Source organism: Zingiber officinale, chromosome 2A (assembly GCF_018446385.1).
Source record: "Zingiber officinale cultivar Zhangliang chromosome 2A, Zo_v1.1, whole genome shotgun sequence".
NCBI lineage: Eukaryota > Viridiplantae > Streptophyta > Magnoliopsida > Zingiberales > Zingiberaceae > Zingiber > Zingiber officinale.
The window spans coordinates 154647783-154669312 of NC_055988.1; the positions used below are offsets into that span (position 1 = coordinate 154647783).

The 21530-nt window shown below is 36.5% G+C and overlaps 1 protein-coding gene across 1 annotated transcript; it reads left to right on the forward strand.

Moving 5' to 3' along the window:
• Positions 1-10649: 10649 nt before the first annotated feature.
• On the forward strand, positions 10650-21197 carry LOC122042840 (transmembrane protein 18-like). Its single transcript, XM_042603172.1, has 5 exons — positions 10650-11130; positions 12325-12476; positions 14648-14753; positions 20604-20752; positions 20843-21197. The coding sequence occupies exons 2-5, from the start codon at positions 12336-12338 to the stop codon at positions 20936-20938; spliced, it is 492 nt and encodes a 163-aa protein (XP_042459106.1). The 5' UTR covers positions 10650-11130; positions 12325-12335; the 3' UTR covers positions 20939-21197.
• Positions 21198-21530: the final 333 nt, after the last annotated feature.

The window sequence follows — 21530 nt, forward strand, 5'->3', positions numbered from 1 at the left end:
TCGTGACCGATTGGCTCGTAGTCTATGCATAGCCGCATGCTTCCATCCTTCTTCTTCACGAACAAGACGGGCGCTCCCATGGTGAGTGACTAGGGCGATGAAACCCTTGTCAAGCGGCTCCTGTAGTTGCTCATGAAGTGCTTTCAGTTCTGATGCGGTAGGGCGCCTTGGAAATAGGATTGGTGCCGGGAAAAGCTCTATCTCAAATTCAATCTCCCGGTGCTGGTGCTAACTTTCAGGGAAGACTGCTGGTAGTCACATACAACTCGGACCTCTGCTAGTTGTTGGTCCTTGTCCTGGCCGGTATTGACTACATGTGCTAGGTACCCCGTACATCCGAATCCATCAACTTCGTGCCTTCATTTCTGAGAGAAATTTTTTCGCTTTTCTCTTTGGTTCTCCGAGGTATTCAAACTATATTTCGCTTCGGGTTGGATTTCTATTTATGACACTCTATGGAAGCACCGTATCGATCGGAAAGTCCATTCCAAGGATGACGTCATAGTCGGTCATTTCTAGCGGATCGATCGCAAAAGAGTTCTCCGTCTGCTATAATGCGCTGAGCCAGTGCGTGGATGCCATGACCTCTCCTGAAGGTAGTGCCGTGACCACCGAGTACCTCTGGGGTATTTCTAATTTTCGGAGAACATCCCGACTATATATGAATAGGTTGCCCTATCAAATAGAGCAGTAGCACTATCTTTGAAAATGCTAATCTGACCTGTGACAACTGTCGAGGCATTGGCTACGTCCTCTCTGGTGAGTGAGTAGATCCTCGCATTCGCCATAGCTGGAGGGGCTTCTAATCTGCCCTGGCTGATATGTGGACCCTCTAGAGCGGCCTACATCTGATATAACTGAGCTGGCTGGCCTGCGTACTGAATCTGCTGTGGCTGAGGAAGACCGGTCTTGTTCGGGCACTGCTTGGCTATGTGCCCTTCTTGTCCACATTCAAAGCATCCTCGTGTGCCCTTGCGACAACCCCCTGGGTGGAATTTCCCACAAGTGGCACACTTTGGATAACTGGGTCGCTTGCTAGATGGTCCTCCTTTAGAGTCACTCCCTGATTTGCGCTTGTTGTTGGAGTTCCCTTTCCAGTTGGAGCTGTGGCCTTGCTGTTTCTGAGTGTGAGAGTTTCCTTGGCCTTTGGACTCTGAGGAGACTTGCTTCTGCTGCTTTATGCTCTGTGGTCAAGGCACTGCTCACTAACTCCTCTGTGGTTTGTGGCCTATGTATGCCACCAGCCACGTTCACTGCTATCTCTGGCCTCAGCATCTTGAGCATCAACCGGATTCGTTCCTTCTCTGTGCTAACTAGCTCTGGGCATAGACGAGCCAACCTGTTGAATTTCTTCACGGCTTCCTCAACTGATAGGTTGCCCTGACGAAACTCAGTGAACTCGTCATAGTGGCGGTTTATAACCCGTATGTGAAAGAACTCCTCGAAGAATTCTTTCTCGAAGTCAGCCCATGACATCTGGTTCACTGGACGCTTCGTTCTGATTCTTTCCCACCACATGCGTGCGTCTCCTGTCAGGCAGAAGGAGGCACACTTCACCTTCTCGTGTTCTGGCCAGTCCAGAAGCTCCATCGTGCTCTCCAGTGTTTTGAACCAGGCTTGTGCATCCCATGGTTCACTAGTGCCTGAGAAGTTCTCTGGCTTGACTCGCTACCACTGGATCAGATAGACTTCCTTTCTTGGCTCAGCTGCTGGGGCTGTTGGTGCTGGTGCTGGTGCTGTAGGCTGAGCTGGTGGAACCTCCAAGACTACCGGAGTAGTCAAATTCGGTTCCGGGGTGACTGTGGGGGTACTCTGCTGATTAGCCTTTAAGGTGGCTATTTCCTGTTGCTGTAACTGAGCCACTAGTGCTGTAAGGTCAGGAGGAGGCACTGAACTGCCTACCTCTTGCTGGGGCTCAGTAGCTAGTGCCCTTCTAGCTGGGCGTCCTCGTGCCATTTCTAAAGACATAGAGAACATAACATAACTAAGGTAATTGCAGTTATATAACTACTATCACTATCATGTTAGGTACTATCATCAATCAACATGCTACAATATCTATAAACATGAAAGAAAGAACATAATAAAGTGAGAGACGTTTCTTACTTGGAAGCTGCAGGTTCAATGCTGATGTGTGTGTAGGAAGTATGGAACACTGCTCTGATACCACTCTGTAACGACCCGCCTTCTACTACTAGGCTGTAAGGTCGAATCGCTACAGTTATGTTGTGCTATACTGTGCGGAAAGCTGGGCTAATTAAAATTTTGCTAACTATTATCTTTTAAAAAACTAATCTGAATGTTCTAGGTGTACCTAGGAGTTGTACACATGCTAGGGGAGGGAAACTGAACATCCCAACTGAGCTAGGGACTAGAAACTAACCTTCCCAACTACCTACAAACCTGCCGATCGATCCACAGATCGATCGAAGCTGGGGAGCGTTCTGTTCCCAACTGGATCTGTCGGCAGACCGATCCAGGTGTGGCTGGATCGGTCGGCAGATCGATCCAGGTATGTCTGGATCGGTCGGCTGACCAATCCAGGAACCTGGAATACCTGGGATCGCTACATCCGTCTGGATCGGTCGGCTGACCGATCCAGTGGCACTACTCAGGCCTTGATCAGTCTGGAGACCGATCAGAGTTCTGATTTCGCCCGAGAACTCTGATTTCAGCACTTTGGCGTGCCAAAACATCACACAACAATTCTAAAATCCATAATATATATTCTAGTGGCATAAAACTAGCATTCTACCGAATATAAACCATGGTCTACTAGTTCATAGTATTTAACAATTAAAAGTGCGTAAAAATAGAAATGTTAAAAGTTCCATTGTTTAAGCTTGCTAATCCCCTAAGGATCTTTTATTCCAGTTCCTGCCACACACACCATCCTTGCATTGAACTCCAGCTTCCACTACTAATCCATCTTTCCCTTGCCTTTATCTGCAGTATAAGGAAAAACAGTATCTATAAGCTTTCGCTTAGTAAGAAACCATCTACCTCACAAAAATCATGCAACGATGCAAACATGCTTTTAAATCATGTTGTTTGAAAACATACTGAATATGCAAGCATGGCATGGCATGGATCATACAAAACATGGCATAACATAAGCTGCACATAAAATGACACTGATCATAACATGTCAAGAACTATATATGAAGATATCATATTTAACAACTGGAATAAGCTGAGTTGACACAAAAGTGAGCTAAGGTGAAGCTGAGCTAATACTGAATTCCATTTTGATTTTAAAACTGATTTGGAAAACTATTATACATAATAGATAAAAATACTAAACATGCTGCTGTAGGGCCCTGGCAACTATACTTACTGTACGCACATCCCTAACTAGACCCTGGATTGCAAGTTCCGAATCTAGTAGGGTTTACTAGGTTAGCTGAACCTAGGGACGACTATGGGAGTCCAACCCAGTGGATATTTAATCCAGTACAGTGCCGCTAAAATACTGAAATGCTAATTAATTGAATCTAGGTTATCTGAACCTAGAACTAGGTTGTCTGAACCTAGAGGCGACTGTGGGAGCCCACCCATTGGACATCTAGTCCCATAAAGCTGAAATAAAACTGATATGCTGGTTTAAATGCTTCTAAACATTTAACTATACTGTTAAAACTGTCTAATGTTGCGCTAAACGTTTTATCGAACACCTAATGTGCTCTAACTCTCCTCTCTAATAGGGGGACTACCTCTAGGCACCCGACGACGTCTAGAACCTCTATCTGAAGAGGAAAAACGCGTCCGGCCCATCCAGAGATACTCAACTAACCCCTAAATCTGCGAAGAGAATTAAATACACTCTAGATATCGATAAAAATCTACATATAACTAAATTATAAGCATGCAATCAAACGAGAGCTACTTATACTGCAGGTGAGGGGTTTCTTACCTCCGGTTCGTAATTTCTTACGATTCTATTCGCTAGAATTCCGGTGGAGTCGACTTCTCGACGATCCGCTCACGTCTTCGCGTTCCTCTCGCGGAGAAGAACCTTTTTCGTGTTGGAGTCGTCGCCGGAAGATGATCCGATGGTCCTTGGCTTGGGCGCCGAGAGAGGAGGAGGAGGAGGTGTGGGCGGCGGTGAAGTTTTGGAAGAGGAATAGGTCACGGTGAAAATAAAACCAAATAACTCTTCACCCTATTAATCTTCCTATTTAAATTAAGTGATTAATTCGGCCAACCCAACTATAAATATACTTGATTCCCTTTTCTTTCAGCACGGCCCTGCTGGGTTCAACCGGTTACTAACCTTATCCCTAAACCATAGGTCTCGGGTTTGATTCCCGCCTAAGCTATTTTACGGTTCCAATTATTTTTGCTACTTCCGCTACTCGGAAAATTCCGGAAAAATATCTAAAATTTCCAGAAAAATCATAGAATAATTCTAAAATAGTTTTGAGAATTTTCGGGCATTACATCTGTTCGGTCTGCTGAGTTTTTGGTAATAGGATTTCTTAGTAGGGATCATATGCGCCTTTGCTCGGATTTGTTCGATTTCGAGTTGGCTATAAGAGTGTTTTCATGTGTAACTTTATCTTATTGCTTGATTTAGTCTATAAGGTTCGCTGATCATCGTCAAGTGAGAAATTATTGCGTTTGATTGAGGATGCGCATAGTGCAAGATAGTTTCGTCTTTCCCCTCCCAACGTGTTCCACTGCAACTTCCCCCAAAAGCCCTTTTTTGCCATGGATTTCTAGTAAACTGATGTGAGCTGAAAACATCAATCGCAACATTTTAAGGGTCTTGTAAGCTGACCGTTGAATGGTTTCCTGCAACTTTATTGTATTATCACTTTCAATCTATGCATGTAACTGGTTATCTAGTTTGGGCTGGTTTTGTTTATTTTCTTGAACATATATCTATTGTGCTATCTTAAAACAATTTTTTCTTTTTATTTTTGACTTTTGGAGAGTCTCTAAATTTAAAAGGATGTGATATACAACAATTGCCTTCCATAGAGATTAATGGTGGGATACAATCAATATAGTCAAAGCTAATAGTTGAGTCTTTGGAACTACTGGATCCATTATTGTTGATTTACCTGGTGTCAATTGCAATTACAATAATGGTGATTATAATTGTTGTTACAACTAGTGGTTCCATTATAATCTATTTTCTGCTCAAATATACATATCTCCTTGTTTATATGAGAATGTGCCATGGAAATTTAAATAATAAGAAAATTCTAAGTTGAAAATCCTATGGAAACAATACAAGGTGTCAATTTCATGTTTAACTTAGATGATGTTCTGTTAGGATTTGATGCATCTATATCAGAATGACTTTTGTTTTATTCTATTAATTGGAACAGTTTTTATTTATATCATGTCTATGATTTGATGTTGCATCTATATAAAATCACTTTTGTTTTATTTTGTTAATTAAAACAGTTTTTATTTTTTTATCTATTGTCAAATAAAATGCGAGGGCGCCCAGAAATGGAAGAAAATAGAGTTGATGATCAGAAATTCATTCCCCAAGTTGTAGATGATCGAAAACCAAAAATTGGAATGGAATTCTCATCTCTAGAGGATGCATATTCGTTCTATAACCAATATGCACGAGAAGCTGGATTTAGTTCAAGGAATAGCACGAGCAGGAAAAATAAAATGACAAATGAAGTGACATGGAAACAAATTGTATGCTTTAAAGAAGGGCATACAGATCTAATGCGACACAATAAACATCCAAACCCTGATCAACAAATAAGGGAAAGAGCACGTGGCACAGTTAGAACGGGTTGTAAGGAAAATATTGCATTTGTCAAGAACCAGATGGGACCGGATTGAGTTATCTGTAACTTTATAGAAGCTCATAATCATCCGCTCTCAACTCCATCAAAGGTGCATTTGTTACGCTCACATCGCAGTGTTTCGGCAGCTAAAAAAGCATTGACAACACAATTTTCAGAGGCCAATGTACCAACTTGCCAACAAATCCGTTTATTAGAGATAGAGTATGGAGGCCCTGAACGGGTAGGTTGTACAGAAACTGATATTAAAAACTTTGAGAGAAATCTAAGGGATAAACAAAAGGGTATTGATGCTGAAATACTTATTGAGTTTTTTACATCGGAGTAAGAGAAGAATTCAGCTTTTTTCTTTGCCTACGAGACTGATTCAGATAACAGATTTAGTAGGTGCTTTTGGGCTGATCATGTTTCAAGAAGGGCATATAGTGTATTTGGTGATGCTATTGTATTTGATATAACTTATAACACCAACAAATATGGTTTGATTTTGACACCATTTGTAGGAGTTAATCATCATCATCAGACAATTCTTTTTGGTTGCGAGTTTCTTAGTGATGAGAAAACTGAGTCTTTTGTTTGGTTGCTTACAAAGTTCTTAGAAGCCATGCCTAAAGGTGCACCAAACATTATCATCACTGATCAGGATCCTGCAATGACAAAAGCTATTGCACAGATTTTGCCTCAAATAGTGCATCGATATTGTTTATGGCACATATTGAACAAATTCCTAGAAAAATTAGACCCTTTGACTTTTCAAAACCATTATCACAGCATAAAGAATGTTATTGCAAATTCTACAACACCTGATGATTTTGAGAAGTCATGGGAAGAGACTATCAAGGAAGCTAACTTAGAGAAAAATGATTAGTTGACCTTGATGTATGAATTACGACACAGATGGGTGACATCATATTTTAGTCATGTCTTTTCTGTAGGAATGTCAAGTAGCCAAAGATCTGAAGGGTCACATGCATTTTTCAAAAAATATGTCTCAAATAAGAACTCATTAATGGATTTTATCACACGTTTTAATAGAGCATTGAGACACCAAAGACACAATGAGTTAGTTGTGGACCATATTGATATGAATGAGAATCCCAAAGTTAATACAACTTGGCCAATGGAAAGTCAAATGGTTAAGCTGTACACAAAAAAGAAATGGCTGGAGTTTCAAAGTGAAATGATCGAGAGTCATAGTTATTATGTGCAACAAACATGTGCAGGAGTTGCCTCAGCAGTTTACCACGTGATGAAATTTCAAAGTTCCTCTTCCTCAAAATCAAGAGTGCTCACGCATGACAAACAAAGGGATTACATATCGTGTAGCTGTACAAAATTTGAGTTTGAGGGCATTCCATGTAGACATATGTTAGCTTTTTTTCGTATCAACCAAGTGTTTCATTTGCCTGATATGTATATACTCAAACGATGGACGCAATATGCAAAAGTTGGAGCAATGTATGCTTTAGGAGAGCAAAATGTCATTGATGATCCAGATTCAGAAAGATATTTGATTTCGAGGCACTCGAGGTTATCCTATAAAGCTTCAGTGTTAGTTGATGATGCATCTTTGAGTACTGAGAGGATAACCTTCTTGGAAGAACAATTTGATTGAATCTACAATAAAATTCAAGAGATGTCCATTAATACAACATGCAGTGATAGAAGTCAAAGAAAAAAATCGATGAGACTCTTAGTATTATTGATCTTTCTGTAGTAAGAACTAAAGGATGTGGAAAGAGATTAAAATCATCAAAGGAGAAATCAACATCAAATTCTAGGCTTTGTCGTGGGTGCGGACTTCGAGGAGTGTCACTTGACAAGCGTAACTGTCCCAATTTGCAACAAGGGTATGTGTTGATTCAATTTTTCTTGCAAACAAATTTATTTTATTATCTTTTGTATATGACAATGTGCCAATTATCAGATCAATTGAAGATAATAATCATATCAGTCTTGATGACCCATATGAACCGGATTTGGGATCTATAGCCGGTACTATCAAAGTTTAAATTTTTTAAATTATAGTAGGTTATTGTTTATTGAGATAATAAAATTAATAAATTATCTTTATTGTTACAGGTTCTAATAACATGCGCTAAGATGTTGTAATTATCTATGGTTGGTATATCTATTTTTTTTTGTTTGTATGTTTGATTGGTTTAGTGCATTTCTTTAATTTCAGTACTCTTGTTAGGATAATTATTTAAGTCTTGATACCTTTCTGTATTATTTAAGTCTTGTTGTAATTTAAGTCTTGGTACATTATGGAACTTCAATTAGAGATATCTTGTTGCTTCTCTACAATGTATTTGAGATGCTTGCATATTGTCTTTTGAGATGAATTTATTTCACCTCGTGACAATTATGAAGATGTAACTTTACTTTGATATTTGTTTTGGCATTTTGTCATGTCTATATATTGTGCCTTGTGTTATCATGGCTTGTTGCTTTAGTGCTACGCATGTATGTTGACATCAGAAGTGTTAGACATGTCTGTTGTTTATACTGTATACCTTTTTTTTTATTAAGAGCTTGGAACTAAACTAGGGAAGAGGAGGTTCCAGGTCAAGCATGTAATTGCTGAAATAGATTTGATACTTGTCTAGTTATCTGAATTCAAGATAGTATTAGATGATCACGTAGCCCTTGATGCATTGCTAAGTCTATATGCTGTAAAATATAGGAACAAATGTTTTTACTGAATGAAGCTGAAACATAAGCATGTAACAAATATAGGAACAAAGTTTTCTGTAATATGCATGTTTAGTTATGTAACAATATTGTATATGAATTTATTTCACTTAGTGACATATTTTATGTGAAAAATATAATATGCTTTGTATCTAGTTTTAATTCTTGCATACATTATTTGCTCAAGCTTGTCTCCTAATATTAATTTTAGGCAAGAATGGATATTAATTGATGATTCGCATTGATGAACCAGGCTTGGAGTTTTAGAGATCATGAATACAAGCAAACCATACCTTAGGTTGCTACCTCATGTAATGGGATGCTGTAATGGGATGCTGATTTTGTTCTGATTTTAGGCATAATTGTATTTTAATTCGTGTAAGAAAGATGTACATAAGTTGTTTGGCTACACTGGCAGAAGTTTTCTTTCTTCTAGTTGTGATGAAATGATGCTGTTTTCTTGCATTAATTATATTAATCATGAGACTTTTGATTTTATTTTGCTACATTAGTTAGTTAAAGCTCCCAAAGAATTTTAACTGGAAAACTATGACTCACGGCATTCCAAAGATCTGTTGCACCAGCCAAGATATAATTATCAAATTGTGCTTCGTACTACATTAGTTATTATTTATTTAGTTGTGTCAAACATTGTGTATATTTATCATTTCAAACGTTACAAAATTTTATTATGAAGTTTGACATCTTGCATAAATGTTATTCGAACCTATTGCTTGGATACTGTCATTTTGGAACAAGCCATCAACAACATTATTGCTTGGTTTAGGTTCAGCAATGGATCATCATTCTGTTCTATGTACAAGGATATCAGTTAATAATTTACAGAGAATAAATGAAAAGGTACTGGCCGTAGTACTGGCCGCAGCAGAATCATGGTCAGGAATGGGTCTGATAGGTTGAATATTTTGGATGACTGTGAACAATGGTCCTCCATTCATGATTCTAGTGGTCCGATTCAATAAAGTGAAAAGCTGGGGACAAATATAATTAAAGCCATCGGAAACATACTTTTCTCCATTCATGGTCACCTTGTTAAGCATACAAATATAACAAAATTTAGGCAAACAAACGATCAACCTGTCCAATGGATTCGATCTGTTGATGACCTTTCAGGCAGTAGTGCTCATGTGTTTGACATAGATGGAAGTGTCTACTTGCGCAAGTGGATGAAATCTACTAGTTGGTCGTCAAGCTTGTCCATCACCTTCTGGAAGAATTGCTTAGTTAAACATGCAATTGTGTTGGCTAAAAACATGGTTGTAGCTGAACTTAGTCTTGTAAAAAGAGCAGCTTTGACATGTAAAGAGAAGAGTCAAATAATGGAGAAGACTCGAGCAACAATTGATGCCGCTATGAAAGAAGGGATCCCAAGCTATATCGATCTTTTCGAGGTATTAGTTTCAGTCCAAAACCTATCAATAACTTGTGTTGGAGCTCATGTATTGCGATGCTGAGTTTTCTCATGCTCTATCATGTTCTGCCTTTGGATCCAGGAGCTTGTTCTTCCCTTGGTGGCCATTGGTAAAAATTTCAACAAACTTAGGCATTGGGAGAAACCACATCTGACTGTATCTTTCCTCATCTTTGTCTACTTCATTATTTTCAGGTAAGTCTAACGGTTTAATTTCAATCTTTTAATTTCAATCTTCATCACAACGTGAGGTATACTTCAAACTTTTGTATAAATTTTAAATATACATTGGAATACTCTATTGTGACACATCTAAAGTTACATGACAATTTATATAATGGTCCTCCATTTATGGTCACCTTGTTTACTAGTTTAGCAACAGAATAGTGGAGACAAAAGGGATTCATAACTAATCAGTTGAAGTGTTTCTCTTCAACCCGAATCAAATACATTCATTCAATTAAATAAAAAAGTTTACTGTCAAATACATTCATCCAGCTAAATAAAAAAATCTACCGTCAAATACATTCATCCAACTAAATAAAGTCTATTAATTAATCACTGATATGAATAGAGTCCAATTTTTTTTTGAATCTCTTCACACATTTTGACGATCTTAGTTGTATTACAATGATATTCATTAACTAAATCTAGTTGACTTTTTATCAACTTTGCTAGTTCCTTTATTTACTATATTTTTTCACTAGAATTTGAAGATGCAGTTGAAGTTGAACTTGAAATTGAACTTGAACATTTTTGGACAGTAGGGACTCGAAATTAGCTCGAGTGAAAACGCACTTTCCCAAACCTCTACTACTGAGCCCTAGCAGAAGCGCCCCCGCGAGCCCGACGCGAGCCCTAGCAGAAATCGCGATTCGCGAGCTCTCCCTCTCCCTCTCTTCGCCATCTCCTGCCGCGATCGCACTTTCCCAAACCTCCCTCTCCCTCTCTTCGCCATCTCCTGCCGCGATCTCCTTCCTCTCTTGAAGCGCCATCTCCTGCCGCGAGCCGCTTCTCGCCAGCCATCTCCTGCCGCAAGGATCCTCTCTTGCGCTAACTCCCTAGCAGAAGAATCGTCGGCCACTCCCTCTCCAACGCCTCCCTGCGGCGACCCGCTACCTTCCCGGCCTCGATTTGGGATCCACGACAACGCCTCCCTACGCCACGATCATCCCCCACAGAAAACCGCACAGCTAGGTTTTCTCACGCCTGGAAAATCCTTCTCCGGTAAAAATTTTTTTTTCCTTGAACGTAGAGTAGCACAACTTAGATGCACAGAAATTGAGTTTTTGAAATTTGGATAAGAATTAGAAGCATAACTTAGCGTGCAGAGTTCAATTTTTGTAAAATTAATTCTTATTACATAGATATTATTTATTTATCGGTCATTAATTTCACTTGCACAATTTTTTTCCTTTCTCAATTTATATTGGTGTTCAATCTGCGTATGCTACTTTATATATGATGCTTTTAGAGGGATTCTTAAATAATTAATCATCTTGCTTTAGAAGATGGGAAGCAATTCATGCAAAATTACTTAAAGTAATATTTAAAGAATTTGTGAGAAACTCATTAACGATAATATCGTAATATGACTATCATCATATGATGTTTAATTTTATTGGAAACTAGCATGCAATTAATTCCTTATGAACCTTCAAAGAGTTTTCCATGTATTGGAATGGAGGCAAAGTTTGTATTGTAATGATAACAGTAGTTGTTTGTATTCTGGACAGTTAAGAACACTTTTGGAGTTTTACCTAAATTTTTGAACCTAATATTGATTTTTGTGTTTCAGCATATAGTAGTTTGTAGGCTTTCTATCAAAATATTCACTTCCATTAATTTAAATTATATGGACAGAGAAATATGAGACAATTATGGTTTTTTACATCTTATCATTTAAGAAAGTCTATATCTTGTGGAATATTAAAAAAAGCATGGAAACATCTATGTGGCAGCCTCAAGATAAGAGATAAACACCTTATGTTATTCCAGCTGTATATTGTCATAGGATTCACCCTTGTTTATTTTTATTCATTGCTGAGACATACTTCAATTGTAGCATTGAATTAAATGCTATTGCATTTTCCCCAAATAATTCCTTCAATTCAAGCTTGCACATGAAAGGTTTAGTTCACCACATTCCTCAAAGGAATTGATCTTCTAAAACCCAAATTTTCCCTCAACGTCATCGATCAACCTTCAATTGATCATAGTTTGATGTCAATATGCTACTTCTTGATGTCTGAATATGCTAATATTTAGATATTGCTTATTATGAGAACTAATATGTAGTGACCATCAGTAATTTCTGCACTCACCTTGTGTGTTCTCAAATAGCTTTATCAATTCACTAATGGTGTATGGAGAGTGTGACTGTGCGTTACAACTTAGTTCTTTCGTATACTGTATTTGAAGCAACTACTGCAATGGAAGATCTGAAAGCAGCACTGAATGAGCACGTTGATCTTGTGTCTGATCTCTTTGAAAAGTTCTCTGCCGAACTTCGTAGTGGATTTGGACCAGCAGTTGATAACTTCATTGGTTTCTTTCATGCAATTGATTGGAAGGTGTGTTTCTTTAACCTAAACAATACCATGCATTTGTTGCACTGCTGCCTTTGTTTGGTTGTATCCTTCTGAGACATCTTCAATATGATATCAAGTCTAGATCTTAGGAAGTTAGGAGAGAAACATGAATTTGGGAAGACATTTTTTGTCAGAATTTCATTGAATTTGATTGGATTTTTTTTTTTTCCTTTTTTTTGCAATTCATGTTCTAGATCTTTAGATTTGTTACCCTAAGACATAAGAATTCAGTGCGTGCTGAAAAAACTATCTATTGAATATTTTATCTGGATCTGATGCAAAACCAGTAAAGGGAGAAGGGAAAGGAGGAGAGAACATAGTGAGAATGATTAAATTTTATATAGAGAAGTATGGTCTGTTTATTACATTGAGTGTCCAATATCTTGGATTGCCACCACTATATAATTAAGTTACTAAATGTTAGATGCCTAGATACATTGGAGCTATTGGATCATTTACGATTTGAAGGTAGACCAGAGGGAAGGTATGGCGATCAGTCTCAACTTCCTTTTAGTTTGAAATGTGATTGAAAACATCTGTTTGTTCAAACTGGATTCTTTTCATTTAAACTGGATTTGGCTGACAATTTTATACTTTATATATACATTCTGATCCAATGGACTGTTTGAGGGTCTAGAGGGTGGTCAGTGTGATATGGATGCTTGCAAGATCAAGGCCCTTTGTTTGTTTGGAGAGAAACGTGAGAATATCATGTAAATGCTATTGTCTTCTGGGGAAGAAACTTAAAAAAAAAAAAAGATTAACCAGGTCAGGTAACGTCGAACCTGGGGTGATCGGCCCGGTTCCATGGAAACTTTTCACCAGCCGCTAGGGTAAATCGGGGAAATGTACATGGAGGCCCATCTTGATAGCCAACATTCTCAGGTCCGCTACCCATTAAAGAGAAAAATTCCCAATAATATGCCATAACTGAGTCTCGAATTCTAGATCCCTGATCTATTACTGGAAGGCCTAACCATAACATCCTGTCCTGGGGGCTCTAGGAAGAAACTTAAGAAAGTGGAGAAATTAAATTGACTTATTTTCTTTTCATCGTTATCTTCCCAAACTGGGAAGAAAACTGGAAAGACAAAATCTTTGTAAACTTTTACAGGTAGCTCATCATCTCTTCTTTCACAGCCAAGTTCTTACCATTACCCTAATCTCCTCTGCTTCCCCATCCTCCTCATCAATAGTCAATAGTCTTCTTGTGTTGTTTGAACTAGCAGAAAATAGATTGTGTAAGAAGAACAATAGAGAAGAGGGATATTATTGGCCATTCTTAACCTCTGCCAAAAATATAGAAAGAGTATAGTTCTGTTTAGAAATATGCTCTCCTCACACTTGCAGAAAACAATAAAGGTGATGCTTTGGTTTAAGCTTTGTGACAGATATATTGTTTCATTTCTGATGATAGTTATTTCAGTGAATTTTATATGGATTAGTAGCAACAGTTAGATGCAAGCATTTTTTTTTAATAACATTTTGTTTCTATGGTAGCATCCTTAAATGATTAGTCAAATTTATTCAATTGTTAGATTCATATTTTTAAATGCCAAAATGAAATTGAGATACTTATTGTTGTTGTATTCAAATTGTTTGGTTTCCGATTTTAAAATGCTTTCAAACTCTGATAATCTTTCTTTATCAGATTGGTAAATGTAAGGCATAGTTAGATTTTTCAATCAAACAGATTTACAAAATTTTGTAAAGAAATCATACTAATCTGATATCTTTGAAGATTAGGAGAATTATGTAAACATGAAAAAGAAAATTAATTATGATTAACATGAATTTAAGAAGAGACAGTGGTAAGTATGAAGCGATAACAACAACTTATTTACATCCTTAAGCCCATGGATTTGCTATGCTCTGGATGTGCCATTTGGTTCTGCACCTTTTATTCTCTTCTTTATAGATTCACTGAATTTTACTTCCCTAGCTTAATTCATGAAGGAATTGCAGCATTTTGCTTCATCACTATCTCATATTACTTCAGAAGCATGTTTCTATTAGGCTCTCTTATCTAATGTCACTTTGTCATTTATCCTTCATACATAACATAATATACCCAAATTCGTTTTATTTTAAAATTTAATAAATATTCACTTTTATGTTCCTGCTGACAACTCTACATTTTCCTTTACTTGCAGGAGCCTTGGTTGATATGCTTATTAGCTTTCCATTTTATTTTGCTGCTTACAACTTTATTGTCTAGGAAAAATGTGAATTTCCAACTATTCCTGTCTCTTCTTGCATGTAAGTAGTTTCTATGCTCTTGTCAACTTGTGACTACCACTACTAGGTTATTTGAATTTGTCTAGTTTCAGTTTTGTTAACAGTATATACTGAACTTCGATGCCAGATAATCTGAACTTTCTTCTTATGTTTTTTGCTACTTTCCTTGCATCAACCTTTTATATTCAACAGGACCAAGAGAAATGACCTTAGTGTCTTGTTTATAATAGCCATTCACAATGATTGTCTCACCTGAACAAGATCTAATTGTTATTCTGAAATGAATAAAGAATCTCCAAAGGCTGATAAATGAATTAGACTATTTTATTCATTTTTTTTTATAATATGTAATATGTTAAGGGTAAATTGCAATAACCTTTTTGGTGCAACACAAGGGAGAACAAACTCATAGAACTCACAAAGAGAACAGAATTGAATTGTATTAAAACTGAAGATGATTAAATAAGAGGGATTGGGGCTTGTTTTAGAGACTCCAACAATGACTTAGTTATAAATAATTTATTCCATACAAACTTGGTGATAGAAAAACTTACTCTAAAATAACTTCTTATTAAACTAAATCTAAATTTGCATAGGTTGTTATGACAAAATAAAATCTTTTAAATTCTAAAAAACATCTAAAATTTGTAACTTTTTAGTTATTTTTCATTTTCCATCACCAAGAAAAATTCGACCCTTGATGTGTTATCATCATCATCTTCTCTTTAGTTGGCTTTTCATGAGCATAAGGAAAAAATTGGATTGTCAATTTTATTCATTATCTTTTCTTAGTCATCCCTCCCAATGAATGAGGGATTATTATATCTTCTTCGCTTTTCTACCTAGGGAATCAAGTTTCATATGCTCAAGAAAGAGGGAGAAGTTGGGCTTGCAAAACGAAAGCAAGCAAGAGGGAGAAGAAGTTGAGTCTACATAATAGGGAGTTTGAGTTTGCAAGAGACTTTAATGTAAGTGTTCTCTCATAATTGGTGGACTGCAACTACTCTTGTAGATCAACAAAAGGAAGGAGGTTAGCTACAATGGATTTGGCAGTGAGGAGTTGGAAGAGCTTTGCCTATTTGGATGTGCAGGAGGTAGTCAACTGATGACAAAGTGGTAGTCTGTTGGTGATGGTTACAAAGAAAGAAGCTTCACTTATTATTATTATTATTATTATTATTATTTAGTTTTTGTTATTGTGGAATCAAGGAGGAAGGGTGGTGGAGGATTTATGGTGTGACTTGATTGTCGATGAGCAAGGAGTTCTCTCCTTCATATAGAGGGGCTAGGAGCAATCCTTTGATGCTAATATGAGCTATGGGGGCATGCAGAATAGATCGAGTGGAGGGAAAAGATGGTGTGGCTAGAGGAGATTTGGGAGAGAAGGGACGAGTTGAAAGGATTTGAAAATGTGGGATGAATTGTGAGAGGCATCTATGATGGTATTTGAGGAGATGATGGAACAGGAGGTGGGTTGGACTTTGAGTTGAGTGGGTTGCAATTGGGTGTAGGGTTGAGTGTTGGGTTATGACCTGCTCAATTACAAATGTGGAGAGGAAGCATAAAGTCAAATGTTGAGTCAATAAAGAACTCAAATTCGACTATGATAACACTTGATGCAATACCGAGGAAAGCAAACTCACATTGTGAGGAAAATTACGAAAGGGGTTGGGGCTCCAACAATAGCCTAAATTTATGTTATAAATAGCCTATTCACGACAACCTTACTAATAGAATAAATCTACTTCTTAAAATGGCTTATTCTTTTAAATAAGATCTAAATTTATTTTACTAGTCCTCAAGAATTTTAAGTCAAATGAAAATTTTCATAATTATTCTTTGGGCAAAAATCAAAAGGATACCCCTAGTTATCAGATTTGTCAAATAGGACGCCCTTCATTTTAAAAGGTCAAAATAGCACCCCTTGTTTCGAATATTGTTGATAGTTTGCAAAATCGTGATCCATCTTACCAATCCTTAAAATTTTATGGTATATGATTAATAATTAGAAAAAATATGTTAAAAGGTTATTTGCATATAAATAAATTAATAGTTTTGCATATACATGCAACTGTCAATATTTGACACCACAAATGATATTATTACCTGTATAAATTTAAATTAAATTGTAATTTAACTACCATTTTAGCACATTAACACTCAATAATATTTATATTTTCATATCACAAAATGAAAGAGTATAAAATTTCAACACAATAACAATAATCACATTTAACCTTAAGAATGTTCCCTTGGTTCACAAGATGACCCAGTTTAAAGACCAACAAAGTAGTTGACGTAGCGGAAGCTATTTAATTCTTTGCTTTGAATACAAACTCCAGAAACAATATTCTAAAGGTTGGTTGATTTTGCAAAATATCAAACAATATGCATCTTTGTAAAACTAACTCAAAAACAACTAAATAGATTTAAATAGTCTCAAAACTTTAACCCTAACTCTAACTCTGCAAAAGATGAAAATAATCTAAATTATAAAATAATCTAAAAGATACAAAAAAAATAAATAAAAATCTTTTGAGTCTCCGAAAAAGCTTTCAACGATGTTTTTTTTAGTATGAAATCGGGCGGTTACATGTAATCCCGGTAACCAACCGTAAATCTCTGAACGAGCTTCGAGTTGATATATTATAGGTTCCGTGATTCAACCTGAATCAAAAGTTATGACTTCTCTAAGCTTTTGCATCAGTAGCCCCCAACCAAAATGATCTTGCTCTGATCATCTTGCTCCCACCAATCCTGCTCTGATCCCACCGATGCTGCTCTGATCCTACGATCTAGGATTACGATTTTACAAACTATAGTAGTAGCCATGGAGTAGCTGCTACAACTTGTAAAATAAGGGTATTTTAGGAATAATTGACATTATTTTGACATTTTAAAAAGGAGAGGCGCTCTGTTGATGATTTTAATAACTAGGGGCGTCCTTTTAATTTTGGCCCTATTTTTTTTATTATTTTACAACACATAAGTCCACTGTCATAAGTGGTTTTAGTTAGTTAGGAACCTGTGTTAGTAAAATTATCATGTTAGCTGTGACTAGTATTTTTAATAATATAATTTAGGATTGTTAATTTCTAATCTATCATATACTATTTAGCTTTGATAAATCTAGATAACTTTAATAATTGATCATGCAATAGATTAGATTGTTCAATAAATTAATTAGATATTTGTAATTCTATCAATACCTTATAAGTTTATTTACCATTCACTATATTTATGTTTTATAAGAGGCACTTATAAGTCTATTTCTAAGTTTATAATTAAGTTATCATAACTTAATATATTTACATATTACAATTAAATTAGCTTATCCTATTATAACTAACCAAATTACTATTGATAATAAATTATTTAAGTTATAACTTATCTAGATTAACCATAATTGTTTTATTTAACTTATCTAAATTTATAATTTGTATAATTATTATAAATTACGTAATTAGGGAATGGATCTAGAACACAAATCACGCAACAACATAATTGCACATTTGTGCAGTGGCAGAATCCCACCTCTAATCACACATTTGCACAACGGTGGAATTGTCCATTCATTCATGGTAAATTCGCGCATTCGCTCAAATGACGAAATTGCACTTCGAGACTCTTGAACTTCATTGAACATCGAAGTCTACATCTCACTGGATTTCTCACCAAATTCCTACCTGATTACTTCATCTTCTTGATTTTTCTTTTAGATATACATCTCTTCCTCTAGTGGGAAAAGGCTTGGTTGTTGTTGTTGTTGTTGTTGTATATACATCTCTTCCTCTCTACATCGCTTTTTCTCTAGTTGATCCATCTAATAGTCATTTGTTCCCCATCCTTTCATGGTTCTACAATTTTATCAATTTCACTATGACATAGAACGATAAAATATGAATCTCATTAGTTTCATCAAATACCATTGATATTATGCCAGCATGGGCGGCACAATAGTGATTTGTCAATGCTGCCTAGTGTGAGGTACCATGTCAAGACAGTAAATCTTGGCTGTGCCAAACTGCATGATTTCAATCACTTCTTTTCATCGCCAATCCATCCAGTTGTCATTAAGTGATGACATGGGCTATTAAAAATTGTAGTCTCAATCATCAACAATGTCAACAAAGCTTAAAAAGTTAAATTAATAATGATAAAGCCCCTACATCTTCCATCCAACTCTTGAAGCTTGGCCTGGTTGCTACCTGCATTGACACTGCCACCAGTCTGTTTAAGGTCTTGATTCTATTTGCCCTCCCCTTCCACAAAGGAGATGATGTTTGTTTGGGAATCCATGATCCTAAGTGATGGCAACATCAAATCCACCATGGAAATTTCCGACAATCCCATTAACAGTATCTTTGATCTTATCGAGAACTTTAATGACTCCAAGGCAAACTTTTTTTTTTGCATCTCTGTGTATCTGGAGTGAAAAGGCATGAAGATAAAATTATTGACTTAGGGGTTGATATGTCCAAAGATTAGGAAATGAAATACTAAACACTTGAAAAATGTGAATCAAACGCAATACAAAAGACAGTCCGATTATATGGTTCTTGTGTTCACAAACATTTGTAGCATAGAATGTAGATGTACTACACCTACAAAAAAATTTCATCTTTCTACAATGTGTGAGGCTGAAGCAAATTTAATTAATGATTTAAAACTAAACTCAGGTCAAGAATAACAATAACAAATGAAGATGACAGCAATGAATATATATAGATAACAGCATTACATCATTAACAATGATTGTTTGAGTTCAAAATAATGTATAAAAATCAAAAGAAGCAACATGTTAAACAGATCCACCCCAAACTACAACATGGACGAACAAGACAAGCTAGAAAGGAGTGAGTAGGATCTACCTCCACACTTGATGAGAGCTACCATGGGTGCAAACCAATAAGTAGCCACATCTAATCACCGCAAACCCTGACCATGAAGGTGGGCAACAAAATAGAGCCAATTGGGGAAGGAAAAAAAAAAGCCATTTTCATATCAATGCGTATCTCAGAACCCATCACTAGAATAGCCCCAAAAAGACTGGCAATGTAGAGGGAAAGATATTAGGAATAGGAAGAGTGAGAAGGAGGATATAAATGTAGCAGTCAAGTTCTATGTAGCGTATGCAGAGAAGCATGCCATGTATGCCCTTGCACAGGACTGATCCCAAGCATCAATGATGCCATCATGCCCAGATGTGGGCCAAGTTGAGTCCCTGCCATTTCCGCTGTAGCAGCGTGTGCAGGTCCATGCAGATGGACATAGCCAAGAGGAGCTTGAACAAATAACATAATGATGTCGTTAGAGAAGGCCATGGAGTCATGCCAAGACAGGGCAAGCCGGAATGCAAGCGGTTTTATCTTTGTTATTTATCTTTAAATATTGCTAATGCAGCTGATGGCTTGGATTAAATCTGTAATTTTCAATTATCCATGTCATCACTTAATGGCAATGAAATATAAAAGATAATGGTAGGATGGATTTGTTATGAAATTTAATTGTTATGATATATATGTCAAAATTAAAAGGCTATGAGGGATTTTAAATATTGAATGATATGTGATAGTTTTAGTGATTACAAACATAAGAAATATGCTAACAACATTACAAATGAAATGAAAGAAAAATTGCATGTGGATAATAAAATGTTTGGCCTGGTCACACTTTTGATAAGGCCTTAGGTAATGTGAAGTAATGTGAAAAACCCAGCAGATTTGCATAGTTGAAAAATTACTCCAATCACATATGAGTAAAATGTTATATACATTAAAAACTTAATTGAAATATGTGTTATATGTCTATTCATTTGGATTGATTGACCAAACATCTAATTGGTTTCTCTCTCTTTTTTTTTTTTTTCAGTTTCAGGCGTTTATCTTGCTGAGAGGGTTAATAGTTTCCTAGGGAAAAGGTGGCAGAGCTTTTCCAGCCAGAACTATTTTGATCCTCATGGTGTCTTTATATCAGTACTCTGGTCTGGCCCGCTACTTGTCATTACTATACTGATTGTGGTTAGTAGCCATCCTCTCACACCAAGTACTTGCAAATGACTTTCTTTTATTTATTTATTTTGCTCATGCTTCTTTCTTGGATTGTTTCAGGTAAACACACTCTTTACACTTTGCCATCTTATGGTGAAATGGAAAAAAGCAGAACTTAGACACCGTGCTCGTGTCGGTCGTGACAAGCAAGAATAGGATAGACTCAAATCTCTTACTGTGAAACCAGTGTTGCTTCTTGATTTTAATCTTTAATTCTTGTCAGAGTTCCGAGGGCTTTGAAGAGTAGTTGAAATTAGTATTTAAAAGTGTCCCGAGACTTAAAAAGTGAACTTGAGTAACGTGGCAGCTTGACAATTTTGGGGCGACATAATTTAGAGTCCAATTACTCTTTGCAGCAACTTTGTAGCCACTAAATGTTGTTGAATGTGATGAACACTTTTTATATGTTTGCAAATCACACTACTTTTGCTTCATGGATGTGTTGGATTGAATTTAATAGATACATGCTCAACTTAGCCAGTGTTATTTAGAGTTTGTCCTCCGGTCCCTTTATCTGTTTTCTTCATTTTTCATACTTTGTGCAAAAATATTAAAAAGAAATATGTTTGATACTTATATAGAGAAATCTCCCAGAACTACCATTCGAACTAGTGCAAATTTCTGAAATCATCCTCACCCGGCTCAAATGCAAGGACGTTTTATTGCAGTTCAATCAACTCAGTAAATTTCTAATCATCTCAATGAGCCTAATAGAAAGCATTATGTTGGTGAGTAGAGTTTATAATTG